The 24,332-nt window shown below is 44.0% G+C and overlaps 1 protein-coding gene across 3 annotated transcripts; it reads left to right on the forward strand.

Moving 5' to 3' along the window:
* The first annotated feature begins 1,565 nt into the window (after positions 1–1,565).
* On the forward strand, positions 1,566–11,346 carry PAQR9 (progestin and adipoQ receptor family member 9). 3 transcript variants are annotated; one of them, XM_043474189.1, is made up of 2 exons: positions 1,566–1,649; positions 2,374–11,346. In XM_043474189.1, exon 2 carries the CDS (start codon positions 2,530–2,532, stop codon positions 3,661–3,663), a length of 1,134 nt encoding a protein of 377 aa, XP_043330124.1. In that variant the 5' UTR covers positions 1,566–1,649; positions 2,374–2,529; the 3' UTR covers positions 3,664–11,346. The 3 variants fall into 3 exon arrangements, with proteins under 3 accessions (XP_043330124.1, XP_043330121.1, XP_043330123.1); XM_043474186.1 differs by lacking the exon at positions 1,566–1,649 and adding an exon at positions 1,819–2,007; XM_043474188.1 differs by lacking the exon at positions 1,566–1,649 and adding an exon at positions 1,997–2,088.
* The last annotated feature ends 12,986 nt before the right edge of the window (positions 11,347–24,332 follow it).

The raw sequence follows: 24,332 nt of genomic DNA on the forward strand, positions 1-24,332 counted from the left end.
AGTGATCTGATTATGCAACCAAGAGGTCGGTAAATATGGGAATTATTATTATAAGATCAACATTTTTTACAGCTCAGGTTGTTTGTGGAGTAACAAAGAGAAGAGAAAAAAACTCTTTGTTTTCCAGTCTGCCCTGGATTCAGTTTTATCATTCCTAAGTTAGATTTATAAATGCCTGAAGCTTAATCTCTTTTACAAATTAGCCTGGATCCTTCGTCCAAATGTGAAAGGAAATTAGATTTTGCTTTAAAACAAGGCTATAGACAGTAGCAAAACAAAATACTAAAACAAGATACAGTTAACTACAGCAAAATCTCATTTATTTAAAACCCATCAATAAAGAATTTTTGATAGTTCAGAAAGGCACAAGACCCAAGTGCACCTTTGGCCTAATTGTGTAAGAGCTTGCTAAAGCAGTTACTAATAGGAAAAAAAAAAATTTTTTTTTTGAAAGAGAAGGCTGAAACTTGTTTCTGATACCTTTAAGTAATTTTAGACATTTACAATACTGAATGATTTCCTAGTTAAAATAATTCTTATCCATAACTTAAGTCCCCTGAGCCACCACTAAGTAAACCTTCCTTGACCTACTTAAAGGATTTGTTAGGGAAGAAAGCGGCCTTTCATTTATGAAATGAAAACAGTTGAGCAAATCAGGTTGTTGGATGTTCTGCTTTAAGTACATAAGGTCCAGAAGCAGTTTGCAAGGTTCATAACCCCCTTCTGCCAACTAGGCCCATTATTTACCCTTGTGGTGCTTCCACTTCCTTATCTGTAAAATGGGAAAAATAATAATACCTAAATTATTTTTAAAACTGTAAAGCACTTAGAACAATGCTTGGCTCCTTAAACGTTAGCCTCTATTGTCATGACACTATACAGCAGGTCAGTGATGCAAGTCGGACTCGGTCACACCCCCAGGGCATCTCTAAGGGAAACTTCCTAGAAATGACAAAACATTTTACAGGAGGCAGGTTTTTTAGTCCCTCTTTTCACAAGGCTCAAGGGCATATTATCACAGCGCAGTGCATCACAACCGTTTTCCATTCTTCAGTCTTCCTTTCTTCTGGCCTCCAGCCACTCAACCTAGCCTGCCAGGTACTTCTGCTAAATTATGCATAAAGCTTTTTCCAAGCCACCCCTCCCAATCTCCACGAATTCGTCTCCGTTCTCTTTTCAATTCGGGCTAGAACGCACCTCCTCCCTGAGGTCTTGCGTCATCAACATCCCCACTTATAATCAGCCCTTGACTCGGGCACAGCTCTGCTTGGGAATCCCTTCTTAATAAATTTCTCAGATCATTACAGGCTTTCCGGATCCCCTGGTCTTCATCTGAATTTTTTCATTAAAATGCTGAGTTTGAGCAGCCCGCCCTGAGTTGTAGGACTCTGGGCTCCAAACAAGATTCCTAGTTAAAGACACAGGAGCACGGGTGGGCTGCGACCCCCGAGGGCTGGTGATCACGACCACAGGCCAGTTTAGAGGGCCGTTCGTTTGAATCGGACAAGGACGAAAGGAGGTTGGTGACGCACCTGAATAAGTCCGCTAGAGGAAAGGAGATAAACTAACGCTTGACATGGTGCTAAGAGTGAGGACGGCGCGCGCGCACGCATGCACACACACACACGTCAAGAGAGGAGCGGTCCCAGGTATGACAACGACACGGCCTGATCCAGACGCGGCCTCAAAGCCCCCAGATTGCCCGAGCGCCCCCGCCGCTTCCGAGATTACGGTCAGCGCATCCCTGCGCCCTGCCCCGGCTCGGACTCGCCCGCCGCTCTCCTCCCACCCTCTTTCCCCGCTTCTGCGGCCGCAGCTCCCCGCCCCCCGCGAACGCGGCTCCCCAGTGTCCTCTCGAACGCCCGCGTGGCTGTCGGGTTTCGAATCCCGAAGCCGACCCTCGCCCTCGGTGCGGGCCGCCGAGTCGCTGGCGCAGCCTTTGGCCCCCGCATCAATCATTAACCGGCCAGCTCGGGCTTCGGCGACCCGAGGAGCGGGGGAGGGATGGTACGGAACTCGAGACCGGGGACAACTCTATCCCCCGAGGCGGCCGCGAAACACTAGCCGGGAGGCCCCCGCCCTCCCTCGGTGCGCCCGTCCCTCCCTCCCTCCAGCGCCTCCGCTCCCCCCATCCCCGCCTCCCGAGCCGGGGGCGGCGGCGGCTGCGCCCGCACCGCGCGATGCCCAGTCACCGCAGCAGCAGCGCCGCCGCCGCCGCAGTCAGTCGCGCCGCCGCCGCTGCCGCAGCGCCGGCGGCCGCGAGCCGGTAGCGGGGAGCCGGGCGAAGGGGCCGCCGGTGCCCCGCGCGCTCCTGCCGGTTGGTACGCGGCTTGGAGATCGATGATTATTTGTATTTATTTCTTTATTTTTTAGGAACGGTTGTTCAGAGGCTCCGGTCTTCTTCTGAACCTGCAGCGACGCCCCCGGCGCGCGCACAAAGGCTCCGACGGCGGCCGGCGGGGACTGGCGAGCGCGCAGGAGCCGGCGCCAGAGGTCGCCGGTGCGCGTCCTAGCCAAGCCCCGGGCACCATGCCGCGGCGCCTGCAGCCCCGGAGCGCGGGCACAAAGGGCCCGCCTGGCACAACCGCGGCGGCTTCGGAGGCCGCCTCGCGTCCCCACGCCTTGGCCTCCGGGGACTCTCCGGCATCCGCCAAGCCGCTGCTGCGCTGGGACGAGGTGCCCGACGACTTCGTGGAGTGCTTCATCCTGTCAGGCTACCGGCGGCTGCCGTGCACGGCGCAGGAGTGCCTGGCCTCGGTGCTGAAGCCCACCAACGAGACGCTCAACTTCTGGACGCACTTCATCCCGCTGCTGCTGTTCCTGAGCAAATTCTGCCGCCTCTTCTTCCTGAGCGGCCGCGACGTGCCCTTCCACCATCCGTGGCTGCTGCCGCTGTGGTGCTACGCGTCGGGCGTGCTGTTGACCTTCGCCATGAGCTGCACGGCGCACGTGTTCAGCTGCCTGTCGCTCCGCCTGCGCGCCGCCTTCTTCTACCTGGACTACGCGTCCATCAGCTACTACGGCTTCGGCAGCACCGTGGCCTACTACTACTACCTGTTGCCAGGCCTGAGCTTGTTGGACGCCCGGGTGATGACCCCATACGTGCAGCAGCGCCTGGGCTGGCACGTGGACTGCACGGGCCTCATCGCCGCCTACCGCGCGCTGGTGCTGCCCGTGGCCTTCGTGCTGGCGGTGGCCTGCACCGTGGCCTGCTGCAAGAGCCGCACGGACTGGTGCTCTTACCCGTTCGCGCTGCGCACCTTCGTCTTCGTCATGCCGCTGAGCATGGCCTGCCCCATCATGCTGGAGAGCTGGCTCTTCGACCTGCGCGGGGAGAACCCCACGCTCTTCCTGCACTTCTACCGCCGCTACTTCTGGCTGGTGGTGGCTGCCTTCTTCAACGTGAGCAAGATCCCCGAGCGCATCCAGCCGGGCCTCTTCGACATCATCGGCCACAGCCACCAGCTCTTCCACATTTTCACTTTCCTCAGCATCTACGATCAGGTGTATTACGTGGAGGAGGGCCTGCGCCAGTTCCTCAAGGAGCCACCAGACGCGCCCACCTTCCTGGGCACCGTGGGCTACATGCTGCTGCTGGTTGTCTGCCTGGGGCTGGTCATCAAGAAGTTCCTCAGCAACGCCGAATTCTGCAGTAAAAAGTGAGCCTCCTCCTTGGGGGAGGCTGCCGGCTCGCCCACCAGTTTGTTGGGAGTTTCTGTTGTTGGTTTGTTTTGAAGTTTTGTCGTGTTTCCTTCTTTGCTTGAGGAAGGTGCTGCAAAACCACAGGGGGAAAGTCCAGCAAGGCAGGAGGGTCTCAGCGCACCTGGGGCTTTGGAAGAGGGAGGTGGGCAAATGGGAGGGATAGGGCAGCTGGTTCTTGTCCTTGGAGAAAATTCGGATGGTGTCTGTGGCATCAGGGATTCTTCTAAGGCAGCAAATAAAACCCCCACTAAAACCCCAAACGGTTCGATTTTCCAGTCGTCTTCTCTGCCAGAGGTAATAGCAAGTGACCCTTGTGAGGTCAGGCATGGAGTAAAGAGGGTAAGTAGACGAAATCCCTGGGTACTTCCATTTGGTTCTGAGGAATGCTTGGATTTGTCTAGGAACAGACCTTTGTAGAAAATCAGCACAGAGACACAAACCCAGGGTTTAACCTGCTAGAAAATGCATGGACTGTGAACACATGTTAATTATTTCAAAATGTTTTCTCAGATGTTATTTAAATAGTAATATATACAATGGTTTTTCATAATTTATCAAAGCCTGTTATCTGCACTGAATTTTCTTGTTGTGTAGTTTTGAATTTTGCAGCCCTTCTGCATTGCATACACTTGAACTGGACATCAGGGCAAGCTGCTTGAGAGTTCTCAGCTACTTTTTTTACACAGTATTTTTTGGAGACCTGTGTGTGTCTTGATACAACTGTGAATTATTCTACTGTAGGGACTCTGGTTAAACTATTGAGAGGAAGCTAAATGGTTTGTATAGATCCCAGATTCCTGTTTACTTTAATGTATTCCATAAAACCCACCTGATTTTTTTTTTTTTGCTTTGTTTTTAATCTTATTCTCTCCTTCTCTACTGATTTAAATTGCCACTGGAATAAATGTGCCTTTTGAAGCAATGCCCAAATGACTGGTCCTCAAAAATATCAATGGTTTCTTACATGGGGAGAGCAGTAGGAGTAAGCTTTTCTTACTTGATTGCAAATCAAGGTTTAACATTCCACTCAGGAGGGAAGGAAGATGGTGCTGGTTGTTTTTGGTAGGACCGAAAGTTGCTTACCAGGACATGTAGAACATTTGCCTTCTCTACAAGGAGAAGAAACCAACTCACTACTGTAGCTATGGTTCCTAATGTAGTCACTGGAGAACGTGACTGTGCCCATCTATCCTTGCTTAAAATTAAAATCATAGTATTCAGGAATAAATTTGGCAGTTGTGTTATGAAAAATCAGGAGTATGTTATTTGAGTTGTAGTTTAAGCTAAATAAGATGACCTTTGCCTAGTTAAGCACTGAAGTCTCATTTGGGTCCAGACTATGGAAATGAACGGCAGTCACCCTAAGTCTTTGAAAAATTTGGGAAACACATTCCTGAGATCCTGTCTGACAACCACACTGGCCAGTGTTCCTTAAGATAGTTCTCGTAAATGCTATCCTGGTCCTGAAATGGCAACTCTAGATTAACACAAACTAGTGAGGTGATTTAAATGCTTGTCACACTTCTGACAATTCCTTTTGGTGAAGAGCCAAGTAAGTCATTGAATGGGGAAGTCTTGACTTCACGGTACAATTTAGATCAAGCACAGAAGGTAGATGAACACTTACCTCAGCACTGGTAGGCTGGCGCTCCTGCCAAGACTGCTGTTTTTGTTTATGCTTTTAATTGCTACTGTATTTGTAAACAGAGAGGTTCGGCACAACTCCCTTGAGGAACCAATATCCTTGTGTGTTAACTGCACACAGATGTAAACTGCACGTCTGTCCGTATTTGACTTAGGACCTCTTAATGGGATCATGAATACACTTTGCAAGTCTGCTGATAGGTGTCAGTGTCTCATCTTTGGCAAAGTGCAAGGAGATTCCTGTTAGGTTACATTACAGAGACTGAGAGTTTTGCCTGCCACGGATGTTAATAACTCAGCTGTAACTTCATTCCGAACGTGTGCTCAAGGACAGTTGTGGAAATCAGGCTATTTCTGCAGGCAAACTCATTTGCATGTCATTGCTGTGTCTTCTAGAACCCCAAAGAATGTTGGTTTAGAAGCTGGATGAACAGGTTGAGAAGTATTTTGGGTCTTCCTGGTAAAATAGCGACCTCCTTTTTCAGAAGAAACTTTCTAGAGACAGACTTCTAAAAAATGTCGATGAGTTTGAGAAATTAAGCCCGTATCTGTTGTTTTCAGTTTTTGTTGGCGATCTTCCAGGTTCTCAAACGAAATTCTCTTCTTGCCCTGTGTCTTTGTCCTTAAGCAGAGGCCACTTAAGGATAAAATTGTACCCGTATCATTTTCAAGTGATTATGATGCATGAGCTCAGTAAGATGACACACTTTCCCCGGAAGGTTTCTGCGGAGTAAAGTCTCACTTCGTTCCCTTTGTTTCTTCCATCCTGCACTTTCCCTTTCCTGCTCCATCTTGGTTTTTTCTGTACCACAGACAGCATTGACAAAGGATATTCTGGTGGAAAACAGTGGTTTGGCTTTACTTTGTATTCCAATAGGAACCCTATACACTACATAAGACCAAGGAATGATTTGTGAAACTATATATGTTATTTGCTAAATGATATCAGATTTCAGTCAAGGTAAAAGATGATTTTTGAGAATCAGCAAATATTTACTCAGTCTCCACATTTGCATGGAACTCTCCAGGTGTATTACATATTTCAGGGATAATATGGCAATCACAATATAATTGCTTGTAAAATATTTTTTCATGTAAAATGTTTTTTCCCACTCTCCATGTTGCTACGTCCTTTAAAATTCAGTCTTAGTTTATAGTGTTCAGCTGTTTGAAATGTAGCACAAATGATAAGTCAAAATGCACTCCCTTATCTCTGTGCAACCTATTTCAGCAGTAGAATTTTGAACCCTATTATGTAATGCATTTTATTTTTACTTGTTAGTCATGATCTAGGTGACATCTCAAGGAGCAGTCATGCCTGGGAAATGAGGGTGTTTGACTTGCGTGCCTGTCACCCTGTGGGTTGGTCTCTGAAGCTGACTCAGGCTGACTTAATTGGCCAGGTTGGAGGGCGTCCCCTTCTTTCCTGTCACTCTTGTATCTGCACCTTCAGGTGAAGAGGGTGACCTTCCCAGAGAGAGGAAGTGAGTTCTTCAGTCATGTCATGGCTTGTAAAAATAAAGGTGATCTTTCCCCCTGGCCATATAACTTTCTATAAATAGCCCGGGGAGAAAGTGTGGGGCTTCACAGCTGGCCAGAGTGGCCTTCCCATGTTTCCATTCATAAATCCTGCCTGTAAGTGATTGCAGTCAAAACCCGTTTCACCTAATTCATCTTACTGCTTCAGGGGAATCATTCTGAAGAATGCAAAATCTGGGGATGGAGATGATTTTTATAACTTTTTCTGATTTGGTGCTGAATCTGAGAGCTAACAGCAATAACAAGCAGGGATTTTAATCTTCAGATCTCTTCACAACTTGATTTAATATGCACAAAACTCTAGTAGGAGAAAGATATTGAAGGGGTTATCTCCATTTCAGGGTTATACCATTGGTCCCCCAAGGTGACATAATTAGAATGTGGGGATGGTTGTGTGCTCAATTATGTTTACTAATTCACATGGCTATGATGCCTGGCCAAGCACATTGACACTAACTGGATATATATTTTTTCCTCCTTTAATTCATTACCTTATAATAACAAAACAGCAAGGTTAGAGATGGCTGTCCTTGAATTTGGGCTTCCCAGGTGGCACTAGTGGTAAAGAACTTGCCTGCCAATACAGGAGATGTAGGAGACACAAGTTCAATCCCTGGGTCAGGAAGATCCCCTGAAGGGAGGCAGGGCAACCCACACCAGTGTTCTTGCCTGGAGAATCCCACAGACAGAGGAGCCTGGCTGAGTATAGTCCATAAGGGTGCAGAGTTGCACACGACTAAAGCAACTTCACAGGCACACATCCTTGAATTTAGATTATAATGTTGTAAACAAAATGTTATAATTAACCACTTAAGTAGTTAGGTGGTTTTGTCCTCTTGAGTTGTTCTTCACCTATTGAAGTCTGCCGTTGCTAACTTCATTCTGTAAGAGTCCTGTGAGCCGATTTTCATTTTTTTGTTCATGTAATGCCTTCAGTGATCATTGAGCACCTTCTGCATGTAAGATGCTGGGCCAGGAACAATCCATATCATTACAGCCGTTACCCTCTGCTGGTGGAACAGAGGTAGGAACACTGGGAAAAAACCCTCTGACCCAGCTCTAACCCTGGCCATAAGCACAATGTCCTAAGCCACTGTGTTTGGTTCTTTTCTCCTATTAGTCTAAGAACAATGCATAGAATCTTATTTCAATTAACATCTTAATTTACCCACAACTGATTTCTTTCTTTTTTCTTTCTTTAGTTTTCTTCCTTCCTTCCCTCCTTTTCTTTCTTTCTGATTCTAGGTCTGTGTGAATATTATAGGTGAAAATAACTAGAAAGTTTAATGTGTAATCCAGGTGAAGGGAGAGCAGGCATATGCACAAAGAACTGAAAAATTTGTCATCACTACTAATTAATAAAGGTAGTTAATAAACAACAATCACTTTTGGGTTCATAGTGTTCATATCACTATGAAGTAAGATTCACCCAAAGTGCCTAGACTGTGATATTATTAAGTGTGCATTTCATAGATAGTGTAATTAAATTTTTTTAATGTGAACTTAAATGCTTATATCTCCAAAGATTAGCTAAGATTAACTGACGTTCTTTAGCTTTTCCCCTTCTTTAGGTATGTTGTAACCTATGTACCTTGTTTCAGAAAAAAATGAACCTGGAGAAAGGTATCTAGAAAAAAATATCAGATGTGAAAAAGCTAGGAAGAAGGCATGGGAAAGGAAGAATGAGGAAGATTCGATTCACACAGTCAGAATGGGACAAGTTTAATTACGAACAATTTTGCCTGAGTTTTACATTTTGTCCCTAGAAAAGCATGTGCGTTCCCAGGGCGTTCGTGCTCATATAGGCAGGTGAAGAATTCTGTTTGTCAGTCTGACCACATCCTGTAGGTTTTGACCTGAGCACAAGCACCTCGGTATATTTTGAGTGGCACATGTTCGGTGGCTTCGTGTCTTTAATTTGTCTCCATAAAATTAGGACATAAGAAAAAAAAAAAATTAGGACATAAGGCAGAAAGGCATGAGGGGATAGCACCAGCCAATTTTTAATCACCTTTTGAATCATTTTCTTGAAGGACTGCCAATACTCTCTGACATATATCTCCTGACAGAAAGCGAATGAGTCTAGACACACCGAAAAAGGAAACAATCATTGGTGGAAGCTGAGTACTGCTCTACTGTGTTGTGATAGTCTGCATGTCTTCCTACTGAAGACTTTATTCCTTCAATATTATGAATAACTATTTCCTACTGGTGAAAATAGATGTCCACTCTTCTTAGTCACTATTCCAAAAGCCCATGCAAATTTTTGTCGTCATTAGAAAAAGGACAAATGGATTGCATTTCTGGTTTGCAGATTTCTAACCAGTTTGTGGACTTTTTGTTCCCAAATAGCTTCTTCAGAGTCTGTCAGTGAGTTGCAGAATTAGAGTGTTTATTTATAGGTCACAGACCAAGAATGCTTATTTGGCTGTTAATTGTGGCAGGATGTGACTTTTTAAAGCTCTGAACACATACCTAGATGCAACAGAAATGCTCACATATTGACTATTTAACTCACTGCAACACAGCTTTGGGTTTGAGCTTTTGAAAATGTTTCCAATGTACTATACTTCTAGATGCAGAAGCTTCTAAAGCTTCTAAATGCACGACCTTTAATATTTTTTGTTCTTGAACAATCTCTGAAAGCTGTTCCAAACTAGGCATTTCTTGAATGTGTAACATTATTCTCGAAAGTGTAAAAGTGGCTGGCCACCTTTCTCATGCCTTATACTCCACCTAAAATATGCAATAAGCACTCAAGCAGGAGTCGGGGGTGGGGGGTGTCTTTGGATGGTTTTTAAACCATTCTGAAGAAACAGCCCTTCTCCTCACAGCTCACCACAACCTTGAGAAAGGACCCCGTGTAAATAACCCTTGTTTCCAGATGAAGAACAGGGACACATTGATTTTATTTCTTCTTTTAGGTCAATCTCTAGTTAGATAGCATGATGTGTTTGTAGTATGCTGGATGCAAAAATGAAAATTTTTAGAGAAGTATTCTAATTTTATATTTAAATGTTTATAATAGCAATTTGTTTGTAAAAACTGGCCTTAGCACACAGATGAGAACCAGCGCTTTTTGGAAAGCCTCATCTTTGTCCTGGGGATTTAATCACCTGGAGCTCTTACCCAAATGATAAAGACCTAGGAGGTCTTGAAACATGTAAATAGTGTATAGTTTAAAGATGGATAAAAATCATTTTCTAAAAAAGAAGAAAACAGGTCAGCTATGTTACAGGTGTGTCACCAGGCTGCATTTAAGTCTTTTCAAAATTCTATGATAGTTAGAAATGTCATTAAATGCACTCTTCCAACAAGGCTGAGCACAGACGGTCTACTTTTCTACCAGGTTTGTTTCCTTTTATGGAGGCTATGAGCAAAACTAAGCAACTGAGTACCAAGGCAATACAGAAATGAGGTCCAATTCACTTTGATGAGGGTTCAATCATAAACACAGTAGGCTTGTGGATAACATAACCAGGAAAATGTGCAGCCCTGGACACTCCACTCCTGGTTTCTCTGGAGCAGAAAGAAGAATAAAGCCTCATGCCATCCAGGAAAAGGCTCTATTTCAGGGATAGGGGAGGATACCATGCCCACTCTTCTCTCTAAATAAAGCACGTGCTAGCTCTGAGTTCTGTCCATTTCAGCCTTCTCCCAGACTGTGTCCACCACCCTCAAAGCCTTCACTTGCCACAAACTCAGCCTTGAAGACAAAAGGTTTCTAAAAGGGTTCCATGTGTATTTAGGCCTTCTCAAACCATCTGCCTTAGGAGGTTCATCCATTTCTAAAGTAAGGATTTAAGTACAATGACTGCAGTCAGATTTACAAGGATGGACAACCAGCAGGTTCCCATTTGCAGTCATTAACTGAAGTGCCAAACACATTTCCCCCCCTTCAGGTCAGAGGCAGAGAAAGGATTTACTGGTGACCAACCAGAGACCTCCTTGTGTCAGTATTTTTTAAGTTCATTTAATGGTGTTAATGGAGGAAGGGGAGAGTAGAGGAAAATGCAGGCATGAAAAAAGACACTGAATGTTTTTCCACTGCTTGTTAAATTAATTCTTCTTAAGCAACCTTAAGTCCAGTCACCACCTACATCCTGAACAGCTGTGTTTAGCTAGCTGGCGAGGCTTTCTCAGGGTGTGTGGACAGGTACTTCAGTATGGTTTCAAATCGTTGGTGAATTCTCCCAGAAAAGCATTATTTAGTCATAATCCCATATGACTTGATACATTAAGCAAAAATAGTCCATAGAAATAGCTATCACTTGGTCAGTTCTGTGCATGTAGCTGAACAAAAATCATGAGTCATGTCTGTTGTATAATTTGCCATGATTTCAGTTTCTTGAGACATTTGTTCCCTATGGTCTTGAATATGAAAATTTGTATAAATAACTATGCATTTTTTGCTGAAAAACAAATGTATGAATTAAGAATAAATTATTTGTAAGCATCATGTTTAGGACTGCATTTGTCCATTCTCTGTATGTTCAGAAGACAACCTTCAGCAAACATTCCTAAATTCATAGCATGTATGACACTAAGATGGAGAAGGAAATGGTAACCCACTCCAGGATTCTTGCCTGGAAAATCCCATGGATGCAGGAGCCTGCTGGGCTATAGTCCATGGGGTTGCAAGAGTCAGCCACAACTTAGCAACTGAACAATGATGATGACACTAATAAACATAAGAAAAGACATTATCCTTCTTATAGAAATGAACAGGCAGAATGGGAAAATGGAAGTTTGTCCTGAAGAAGCATTCTTAGTATATTATTTTTTTTAATTAAAAGATTTGTTTATTTATTTATTTTGGCTGCACCAGGTCTCAGTTGCAGCATGTGGTATCTTTTAGTTGTGGCATTTGAAGTCTTCATTGCAGCATGTGTTGTCTAGTTCCCTGACCAGGGATTGAACCCCGGCCCCCTGCATTGGGAACACAGACATCACTGGACTACCCGGGATGTCACCTTTAGTGTATTACAATTTGAGTTAGATGAAAAAATTCATGAGTTATTTTGAAGCCTTATTGTCTAAGAAAATATATAATTCAAGTAATGAAGCTTTTCCTTACACCTCACTATTTTTCAAGAGCACATGGACTTCTATGCCAATACAACCTGCCCCAGAACCCTGTGATGTGTTTAACTTTGCATCATCCCCATCCCAAATAATACTAGCAAGGGAGACCCAACTTCAGTTCTCAGGCTCTGAGATTGCAAAGTCCTTAAATTATGTTGACTCTTGTTTCAGGTAGGGGTTTTTGGTTATTAGAAACAGAAAATTCTCTTCTCAGTACTGAGGGATTCCCAGAATGCACAAAGCTGACCACCCAGACCTCAAGAAGGACAAAGAACAGGACAAAGCTCAAGATCCCAGCTGGGAAGTCCTGCCCCCAGCCAGCGGCTCTTCAGGGAGAGAGAGCCAACTTCAGCTGCTTTCTGGCCCTATTGTATCTGTTCCCAATTCACATTCCTGGAAGGGAGAATCTGATTGGCCTAACCTAGCCCAGGTCACGTGGACTCTTCTAAGGTAATAGGGTACAGGTGTTTTTGATTTACAGCCCTTTCCAGAACTACAAGGAGGGGAAAGTTTAGTTCCCCAAAGGAAGGGGTGATGGGCAGATAAAAACAACAGCTGTCCACCTCATCATCTGTCCCCTTGGCCATCTGGTGCACAGGCATACCTCTGTAATCCTAACCCTTAGGGAGCATGAGGACAAGGACAATGGGATACTGAAGGTTTGGGCTGACGGGCACTCTGTAAAGCACTTGTCCAAGCTGAGTGTCTTACCCATGCAGGGTTCCTATTCAAGTTCTTAAGCAGCTGGTTACAGAAGGAAGGAGGAAAATATATGCCAGCAGCCCCAAATGGTAGCAACCACAGCCCAGCACATGGCTGGCTAGCCTACCCTCTTCTTTCCATGTACGCTTGGCTTATGTAATACAACTGCGTAATCTAAGTGTGCTTGCCCCCTTTCCCCAAATCCGCCCCAAGTCCTGGCTTAGAACTGCAGCTGGCTTCCAGCACCCAGGATCTCCGTGTGATATGAATGCCTCTCAGTGATTCATTCAGCTACACCTTGACTAACTGTAGGCAGAGAAGAACTGGATCACTGAGAGGCAAACTCACACTCACAGTGTCACACCACTTCTAATAACATACTGTCCCACCAATACCTGACAGTCGTCACCTCCCAGGATGTAGGAAGGCCAGGCCCTCCATGAGCGGCTTGTGGGTTCCTCAGGGTCCATGTGCTGGGAGGAGCTCTGAATGCCTTGCTCCAAGACCACTCTATTTTTGCTGTTCAATACCTCTTGGGCCAGGGCTTCCCAGGTGGCACTAGTGGTAAAGAACCAGGCTGCCAATGCAGAAGATGCAAGAGACATGGGTTTGATCCCTGGGTAGGGAAGATTCCCTGGAGGAGGGCATGGCAACCCATTCCAGTATTCTTGCCTGGAGAATCCCATGGACAGAGGAGCCTGGCAGGCTACAGTCCACAGGGCTGCCAAGAGTCAGGCATGACTGAAGTGACTTAGCATGCATGCATGCATCTCTTGGGCCTGTGCCAGACATCTGCCTGTTTGCCTACAGACCCATTTCCCCATCCTTCCACTTGTTTGTTCTGTGATTCTATGCCCCCTTCCCTCTGGCTTTTGTTAGGTTCTGCCAAGAGAAGAAGAAATGGTGGGAGATTGGATAGAAGGAAGAAGGCAGGTATTTTTCATCTTCCCTCTCCACTCTTTCTTCGTGGTTCTAATTTTTTCTGGAATCCTAAACCTTGACTGCTGGTAGCAGTCCAAGTGTAACCCTGAGGGAAGCCAGAATAAGAACAAAGCCAGCACATGGAGTGGGACTGAATAGAGTAAATCACAAAGGGAGCCTTGATCAACCTAAGCCTGAAGCCTACACAATTTTTAACTTTTCCTTTTAAGCTAAGACATTACCTTCATTATACTACCCAGTTTAAGTTGTATTTACTGTATGTAATCAGAAATGGTTATATATGGATAGGATTTGCACAGCTCCCATCCCACCTTCACTCAGCCAGTCCAGCATTTTAGGATCTGTATCTTGTTATTTTGTTCAGTTGCTCAGTCATGTCCGACTCTTTATGATCCATGAACTGTAGCACGCCAGGCTTCCCTGTCCTTCACCATCTCCTGGAGTCCTTCACCACCTCTAAGATACATCTATATCTTAGATATTTGAAATATGTCATTCTTAATGTACAGATTTCCATATAAGGACTCAGGGCTGCCCAGTGACCCACCTGTTCTCCATTGCAGGTATTTCATTTCTTTGATCCTCCTACTTCCACTGTCTCCTCAGATTTCTCATCATACCCCTTTTCCATCTCTTTAAGAACCACACTCCATCTATTGCACATTATTCTTCTGTATGTTCAATGACTTCTACTTGATAGGATTCTCCTCATAAACATTTTAAAATGTGCTACTAGTTTCTCCCATCTTCTAAAAAAGAGTCACCCTCTTCCCACTGTGTCACACTCTGACAGACACCCCACTCTTTCTTCTCCTTCACAGCCAGGCTTTTTGCAAGAGTGGTGTACACTTGTCTTTGTTTTCATACCTCCCACTTGCTCCTTCACCCACTGCATTCTGGCTTCATTAATCTCACTAGAATGGTTCTTACAAGATTTCCAACCACCTCTTTATTAACTCGTGGACATTTCTTAGATCCTCTTTTCCATTCCCTTCTGCCGAAATTCTTCCCTCAGCCTCTGAGACCCACACGCCCTGGGTTTCCTCCTACCTCTCCTACTCTTTCACAATCTCCTTTGCTAACTTCTCTTCCCCTATTGCTATCTGATGTCAATTTTCTCAAAGTGTGAATGCAGACCATCCGCAACACTGTACTTTAAGGTATACTGTTTAGCAGCTTGAGCCTGCCACTTCCTGTGAGCTCTCTGAATCACAGCAGAGGCATTGTAATTCTTATTCCAGAAAGCTCAACTTGGAGCCTACTCCTCCAATCCTTCCAGAAAGCTCAACTTTGAACCTACTCCTCCAATCCTTCCAGTGGGTGTCTAAGACAACCTATGCCTGTTAACAAATCCCCTTCAGCCCCAACTGTTGAGTGGATTCTGTTGTCTGAAACTGATTCCAAACTAATAAGCTAGCTATGCAGAAAAAGATGGTGATCAGGACTGCTGTAAATAGGAAATCATAGCTCTTTATTCCCCAAACGATTCATTAGCAAGGAGCCAGTTAGGCCCCTCCAGCTGTCCATCACCAGATGGTCAATACCGAAATCAGACTGTGGCTCAGATCATGAACTCCTTATTGCCAAAGTCAGACTTAAATTGAAGAATGTACGGAAAACCATTAGACAATTCAGGTATGGCCTAAATCAAATCCCTTACAGTTATACAGTGGAAATGACAAATAGATTCAAGGGATTAGATCTGATAGACAGAGTGCCTGAAGAAGTTTCGTGAAGGAGTTTCGTGACTTTGTAAAGGAGGCAGTGATCAAGACCATCTCCAAGAAAAAGAAATGCAAAAGGGCAAAATGGTTGTCTGAGGAGGACTTACAAATAGCTGAGAAAAGAAGAGAAGCTAAAGGCAAAGGAGAAAAGAAAAGATATACCCATTTGAATGCAGAGTTCCAAAGAATAGCAAGGAGAGATAAGAAAGCTTTCCTCCGAGATCAGTGCAAACAAATAGAGGAAAACAATAGAATAGGAAAGACTAGAGATCTCTTCAAGAAAATTAGAGATACCAAGGGAACAGTTCATGCAAAGATAGACTCAATAAAGGACAGAAATGGTATGGACCTAACAGAAACAGAAGATATTAAGAAGAGGTGGCAAGAATATACAGAATTATACAGAAAAGATCTTCACGACCCAGATAATCACGATGGTGTGATCACTCACCTAGAGCTGGACATCCAGGAATGCAAAGTCAAGTGGGCCTTAGGAAGCATCACTACGAACAAAGCTAGTGGAGGTGACAGAATTCCAGTTGAGCTATTTCAAATCCTAAAAGATAATGCTGTGAAACTGGTGCCAGCAATATGCCAGCAAATTTGGAAAACTCAGCAGTGGCCACAGGACTGGAAAAGGTCAGTTTTCATTCCAACCCCAAAGAAAGGCAATGCCCAAGAATGTTCAAACTACTGCACAACTGCATTCATCTCACACGCTAGCAAAATAATGCTCAAAATTCTCCAAGTCAGGCTTCAACAGTACGTGAACCGAGAACTTCCAGATGTTCCAGCTGGATTTAGAAAAGGCAGAGGGACCAGAGATCAAATTGCCAACATCCATTGGATCATCAAAAAAGTAAGAGAGTTCCAGAAAAACCTCTACTTCTGCTTTATTGACTATGCCAAAGCCTTTGTGTGGATCACAACAAACTGGAAAATTCTTCAAGAGATGGGAATACCAGACCACCTGACCTGCCTCCTAAGAAATCTGTGTGCATCCCTGAAATTAAAAGATGCTTGCTCTGACCAACCTAGGCAGTATATTCAAAAGCATAGACACTACTTTGCTAACAAAGGTGCGTCTAGTCAAAGCTATGGTTTTTCCAGTAGTCATGTATGGATGTGAGAAATGGACTATAAAGAAAGCTGAGTGCCAAATAATTGATACTTTTGAACTGTGGTGTTGGAGAAGACTCTTGAGAGTCCCGTGGACTGCAAGGAGATCCAACCAGTCCATCCTAAAGGAAATCAGTCCTGAATATCCATTGGAAGGACTGATGCTGAAGCTGAAACTCCAATATTTGGCCACCTGATGCGAAGAACTGACTCATCTGAAAAGACCCTTATGCTGGGAAAGATTGAAGGTGGGAGGAGAAGGGGACGACAGAGGCTGAGATGGTCGGATGGCATCACCAAATCAACGGACATGAGTTTGAGCAAGCTCTGGGAGTTGGTGATGGACGGGAAAGCCTGGTGTGCTGCTATTCATGGGGTCACAAACTGAATTAGGCCCCTGATTTTTCACCTTTAACTCTCCTTGGAAGGCGAAGCAGATTCTGAATCAGGCAAGAGAGAGAAATCTCTTCAAAGACTTTGGTTCTGTTTCAAAGGAAAAAAGGAACATTAGGAAAAGAATTACCTAAGATTTCTTTCCTTTAATGTTGAGTCTAAACAGATGAAGGGAGATATAACATGGATACTTAGAACACAAAATCAAGTGAAAGAAGTCTAAAATAACACAACCCAATAAATAATGTGACATTCCTATGTGTCAGCATAGTTTATATATTTTCATATTGAGAACCAGCCCCTAAGAAACAAAAATCCATTATGTATAAAGAATGTACAAAATTATAACATTAGAAAGGAATTTCAAGAATCTCCAATCTAAAAAATTAATTGTGGTCCTCCTACACAGTGGAAGGGGCTTTCTTAGTGGCTTAGCAGTAAAAAAAAATCTGCTTGCAAAGCAGAAGACTTGGGTTCGACTCCTCGGTTGAGAAAATACCCAGGAGAAGGAAATGGCAACTACTCTAGTAGTCTTGCCTGGGAAATCCCATAGACAAAGAAGCCTGGGGGACTACAGTCCATGGTGTCACAAAAGAGTTGGACACAACTTAGCACTAAAAACAAGAGTCCCAGTGGAAGGCCATCAGAAGTGAACCAGAACTTGAGCAGTTGCTTGGTTTTCTCTTTTTCTCAGTTTCCTTCTATCCTTGTAATGCACCCCCTGCTCCTTTTACCCTAAATTTCCTTTTAGGAAGAATCCATCCCACTCACTTTTGGGGGAGTGCTCTCCCTGACTGTGAAGTGTGGGGCATGTGACCTACAGCAGGCCTGCAAGCCCAGAGCATCTCTGGACTCTGTACTTGTCATAACTTGTCTGCCTATGACTTCATGTGATTCTGTGAGCCACCCAGAGCCTTCAGTAAATTACTTCTTTTATTCTTCTTATTTTTTTCCTCCTTAAGTTAGCCAGAAAGTTTCCATTTCCTGCAACTAAAGAATATTGACTGAGGACTTCAGTTTCTGGTCTGGCATATAAGAAGCTTACAAACTCTCATTCCATCCTAACAGCAACTAAAACTCGGAAGACACCCAGAAGATTACCAATTCTTCTTGGATCAACTAGAGAAGTGAGATTACAGAGCAAATCACTGTCCTCAAAATTAGACACCCAGACAGAATTACAACTTGCCATGTTAGGAATCCACAGAAATCCAGCAAAAACCTCTGTAGGGCGAAATACTGGGTTCCTTTTCCTGATGCATATCATGTCTAGCTTTAAATAAAAATCTACAAGTCTACTAAAAGGTCAAACTATAGTTTGAAGAGACAGAGCAACCAACAGAACTAGACTCAGGGCACGGCCGTTGGGATTATCAGACTAAGAATTTAGAACAACAATGCTAGAGACTCTAATGGAATAAGTAGACAACACACAAGAACAGAGGGCTTCCCTCATAGCTCAGCTGATAAATCATCTGCCTGCAATGCAGGAGACCCCGGGTTCAGTTCCTGGGTCAGGAGATCCCCTGGAGAAGGAAATGGCAAACCACTCCAGTATTCTTGCCTGGAGAATCCCATGGACAGAGGAACCTGGAGGACTACAGTCCAGGATAGGTTGCTACAGTACAATCTCTCTGGGATCGCAAGAATTGGACATGACTTAGCGACTAAACCACCACCACCATGCAAAACAAAGAGATTGCAAACAAAGAGATGGAAATTCTAAAAAAGAATAAAAAATAAACGCTGAAAGTAAAAAACATGGTGATAGAAATGAAGAATGCCCTCGATGGACTCACTAGTAGACTAGACACTGTTCAAGAAAGAATCAAGGAACTTGAGGACACATCAAGGAACTTGAGAATACATCAGAAGAAACTTCCCAGATTGAAAAGTAAAGAGAAAAAAGACTGGGGAAAGAATGGAACAGAATAAACAAGAATGGTAGGACAATTACAAAAGATGTAACATGCTCAATTGGAAGGCCGGAGAGAAAAGAAAGCTACAGAGCATAGTAACTGATGCAACACCTACTCAAAATCTGTGCAAAGGGAATTCTACACATAGATATGACAACACTTTTTAAAAAAAATTTTTTTGGAGTATAGTTGATTTATAGTGCTATGTTAGTTTCAGGTGTACAGTTTATATTTATATATGTATGTGTGTGAATATATATATATATATATATATATATATTCTTTTTCCTTATAGGTTATTACAAAATATTGAGTATCATTCCCTGTACTGTATAGTAGGCCCTTGGAATCTTTTATACATATACATATATCCTCTCTTTTTTGGGCCTTCCCCGGTAGCTCAGCTGGTAAAGAATCCACCTGCAATGCAGGAGACTCTGGTTCAATTCCTAGGTCAGGAAGATCCCCTGGAGAAGGGAAAGACTACCTACTCCAGTATTCTTGGGCTTTCCTGGTGGCTCAGCTGATGAAGAATCTGCCTGCAATGTGGGAGACTTGGGTTCGATCCCTGGGTGGGGAAGATCCCCTGGAGAAGGGAACAGATACCCACTCAAGTGTTCTGGCCTGGAGAATTCCATGGACTGCAGTCTATGGGGTCCCGAAGAGTAGGACACGACTGAGTGGCTTTCACTTTTCTCTTTTTTAGATTATTTTCCCATATAGGTCATTGCAGAGTATTGAGTAGAGTTCCCTGTGCTATCTGGCAGGACATTTTTAATTTTCTATTTTATGTATAGTAGTGTTTATATGTCAACCTTAATCTCTCAGTTCATCCCTCCCCCCACCTTCCCTGCTGGGTACCATAAGCTGTTTTCTATATCTGTGACTCTATTTCTATTGTGAAAATAAGTCAATTTGTACCATTTTTTAAGATTCCATATATAAGCAATATTATATGATATTTGTTTTTCTCTAACTTACCTCACTCAGTATGACAATCTCTAGGTCCATCCATGTTGCTGCAAATGGCATTTTGTTTGTTTGTTTGTTTTGTTTTAATAGCTGAGTGATGACATGACTTTTGAAGGATCTGTAAGTAGTTTCTTTCCTTTCTGAGGAGTCCACTCTCAGTTTCTGATCTCCACTGCTTTTTTCAAGAGCTGAAGGAATTCCTAAAATAAGGTAGGATTTAAGAAATTTGGGGACCTTTGCAGATAGAGTAATAAGGACTTCTTAAAATCATAGGATTAATAAAAGATGTCCCATATTTTGCCTGCTCACATAATTTCTGTCTTTCCTAACTTGAGCCTATACAATGGTGAAAAATATATGTAGAAAACTGAGAGGTAGGGAGAAGTCATGTGAGTGCCTAAATGTACTAAATGTAACTAAGAGCTGTGTTCTTATTAAAGGTGCTCTATAATTAGAGCAAGTGCTCTAATAAAGGCGCTCTAAGTGAGTTTTTACTCCTGCTCTTAATTCAATGTTCACTGTATTCTTTCATCTTTACCCTGTATAAATCTGTTTTGGTGGTAATCTATAAATATCAGTTTAGAATTCTTTCATATTCTTATTTTAGTTACACAGAAATTTCAAAAACTGCAAAAAAGAAATGCATTCAAGGAAATGAATATTTCTACAGATATATGCATATAATACACCAACCATAAGAAGATTGTGATCCTATCTTTTGTATAAAGAAAAAGATGGATGTCCTCATTTTCTCTTGTTTTGGTTTGATTTTTTGGTTTTCATTTGAATTTTTGTTTTGGGTTATGGTGTTTTCTTTTTGTTACTTTTAGATCCTAGGAAAAGGTCAAACATAAAAAATGGCAGATATGAAATTCTATTAGAAGCCCCTCATTTTGACCTCTGATGTTATCTATGTCTTGTCACTTGTAAAGCTTGTTCTTTTATAGGCATCTAGTTATCACAGGAACATAGGAAATCCAGGGCAAGTGATATAAATCATGGCACCTGCCTTCAATGTCTTTATACACCTGGCATCCCTCTAAAATGAATGTAAAGGGAGTACTTAAAGAGGAAACGTTGCGGGCTTAGCACAGGCGGCCTTTCCACGCTCTCTTCCAGCTGACTGGTTCACAGAGTCATTTCTGCCCCAGGGCCATCATTTGCTCCTTGGTGGCTGCCGGAGTCGCCTTGGAAGGATGAGTCACAGCTATCCTGTGAGTCAGACTCGGATCTGGTGAAGATGAAGCTCTCGCTTTCTTTCTGGACATGTAACAACCCGGGATGCATCCTGTGAATGGCAGGGTACTTTAAAAACTAAACCTTTTCCTCCCTGTCCTCGCTGTTTAATGCCATATATAGTTCTGACACCTGTCAAGCCACAGAGGTACTTGGGTCCACCCCTCCATCCCACCCCCACCCCAAGTGCTGGTCTCCTAAGAGACCCCCAAGAGGAAACAAGTGCCCTGCAGTAAAATGAGGAGGCCACACCTGGAATCGCTGCCCAGGTGTTTGGGGGCATCTTAGCTCCCAGCCTGATGGCTGGAGGTCTGGAACGCTTGTCCCACTGTCTCCGCTGCGGCCAGGGAGCTGGGTGGCTGCACATTCAGGCGATCTTGTGTTGTCGCAGCCTGAAGTTCCTGACAACTGGGACGAAAAAGCTGAACGCACCCCCCACCCCCCGCCCCGTCAGGTTGAGGGTGGGGGAGTGGGGATCCTGCCTCTCCAAAGACTGGTATCTAAAGAGCTCTAGACGCATATACATACACCAAACTCAGACACGCTGGTCACTCCAGATGGCGAGAAGACCCCCGAGCGGTAAAGGTGCCCAGAAAGGCCAGTCTCAGAACCGCAGCAGACGGAATGGACCCTGGAGATACGGAGCGGGAAGGGGGCGGGATCGTCTCTTGCTGCATTTTTTTCAGGAATTCCTGCAAGGCTGACGCGGGATCAGAAATACATTCCGAGGAGCCGTAGGGATGCAGGGTGCTCTCCGAGTGTGCGCGGGGAGTGGTTGCCAGGGGGCAGGGGAGGGGGCGGCCGCGGCGCGTCAGGCGAGGGGCATTGGCGCCCTGGGAAGCCCGGGGCAAGTGGGTCCTACGAGGACGCAGGTGCTGGCGGTGGTGCTGGCCTGAGGATCGGGGAGGTTGGTGCCTCGGCCTGGGCCTGGAGGGGAGCCGGCAGGACCGTGGAATGGCCATGGGGTGCTGGGGACCCACACTTCAGGGCCCGGGAGGCCGCCGGAGAGCCCGCGATGGTCCCTACCCGGAGCCTGCTCTAAACTCCTGCCTCCTGTCACTGCAGCTCCTGGCCTCTGGCATCTTCAGATCAGACTGGTCTGACTTCTCACGCCATGATCTCCTTTTCTTATCATCTTAGGACGATACTTGGCCCCTGTAGACCTTCATTTCCCCATCTATAAAATCGAGTTGGGAATATTCCTTATTTCATAGCAGTGTGAGAATTCAGTACATTTTAGCTAAGGTTATATTAGCTCAAACTCTTAAGAACTCATAACATCTCTGATCCATTAGGATCCTTGCGGGGTACATGTGCACTCTGGACAAAACTGAAACTGAGTTAACTTTCTAGATCAGTGCTAACAGAGATATAACGCAAACCATATAGGTAATTTTCTAATAGCCACTTAAAAGGGTTAAAAAAAAAATCAGGTGAAATTAAATTTAGTGATATATTTGGTTTAACCCACTATATCCAAAATATTATCATTTCAACCTGTGGCATCAGCCACGTTTCAAGAATTTCAGTTTCTCCTGTGCTGGACAGCAGAGCTCTGACTCCTTGTCACTATTTGGGTCTCAGCTCAAATGGCACCACCACCTTTGACTATGTAATTAGTGATCCCTGTTCCTCCCCACCCATAAATGCACATTCACCATGGCTTTACCTTGTTTTATTTCCTATACATTATTTATCACCATGTGAAATTAACTTGTTTCCTGTTTCCATCTCCCCATCATAATCTAAGTATTGGATCCTCAGCACTCAGTACAGTGCCTAGCATACTGTAGGCACTTGTTTCATACCTGCTGAATGTATGAGCTAATGAGTTAAATGACTGAATGTGGTAGTATCCACCTACTCTACAGACAGAACTACCCAATTTTGACTGAGATCTCTCGGCATCATGGAAATTACCTTCTATTTGAAGAATATAGGCTGCATAGTACTTACAGGAATATGAAAACAGGCTTCTATAAGTTTGACAATTAATCAGGCAATGACAAGTGACTTAGCCACCACCACGTGCCTAAGTTATAAACTAACTCTCCCAACTGTGATGACATACATTTCAGATGTTCTTCAGCTGTCATCTATTCGCTTTAGATTATCTGAAAGTAATGCCAACTCAAAAATATAGGATTTTTAACAAGTTTTAAAAATAAAGATTAATATATAAAAATATTACACTGAGTCTAAATGGTGAAAAGCCAGTCCACTATGGAAGGGTTACCCTTCACTGCAAAGAGAGTAGATAGCTTAAGAGTATGCGTGTCTACTCTGCTGAAACCATTCAAAATGAGAACTTTCTTGATAAAACTAACCATTTGGGTCATGGGTCAATAACAATGGTCAAAACCTACTTCTGGATAGGCAACCCAATTAAGGTAATAAATATGTTTGTGGTACCAGTTCTAATTAACTCATTCACTGTTATAAATTGGTTAGTTAAACAGTGGTCTCTAAACCTAACTGCACTATAGAACTGCCTATGGAGTTTCACAACAGAGATTCTAATTCAGGCATTCTGTTGGAGCTTTGCAACCTGTCATTAGAAAATTCTCTTGGTGTCTTCAGCCATCAGCCAGGTCTGGGAACCTCTGCAGAAGAAGTGTCCAAATGTCACCAGAGGCCGATTAACCAGGACACAGAGGAGGCTCCATTTTCAAGGGCCGTCCATCTGCAGGCGTGCGTGTGCTCAGTCATGTCCAACTCTTCACGACCCATGAATTGCAGCCTACCAGGCTACTCTGTCCGTGGAATTCTTTAGGCAAGAATACTGAAGTAGGTTGCCATTTCCTTAGCCAGAGGAGGATATTCCAACCCAGGGATCAAACCCACATCTCCTGTGTCTCCTGCATTTGCCAGTGAATTCTTTGACACTGAATCACCTAGGAAGCCCCTTCATCTGCATGGGTCCCTCCCAAAGCTTTGTATCTAATTTCTTATTCGTAATTTTACATTTTTTAAAAACAAGTTCCCCTTAAGCTAAAAAGATATACAAACTTTATTTATTACGTAACCTGGATGGGATCCTGAACTGAAAACAGTTTTATGCAGGACATTATTGACACAGTTGAATAAATTTGAAGTGGGGATTGGTGGTTAGAATAAAGCATTATATTACTGTTAAACTGCATCAATTTATTAATTTTACTGAGGTTACTTTAAAAAAACGGGGGCTTCCCTAGTGGCTCAGTGGTAAAGAATCTGCTTGCAATGCAGGAAACTCAGGTTCAGCCCCTGAGTCACGAAAATGCCCTGGAGGAGGAGATGGCAACCCACTCCAGTGTTCTTGCCTGGGAAATCCTATGGACAAAGGCCTGGCAGGATACAGTCCATGAGGTCACAG

Source organism: Cervus canadensis, chromosome 7, assembly GCF_019320065.1.
Source record: "Cervus canadensis isolate Bull #8, Minnesota chromosome 7, ASM1932006v1, whole genome shotgun sequence".
Lineage (NCBI taxonomy): Eukaryota > Metazoa > Chordata > Mammalia > Artiodactyla > Cervidae > Cervus > Cervus canadensis.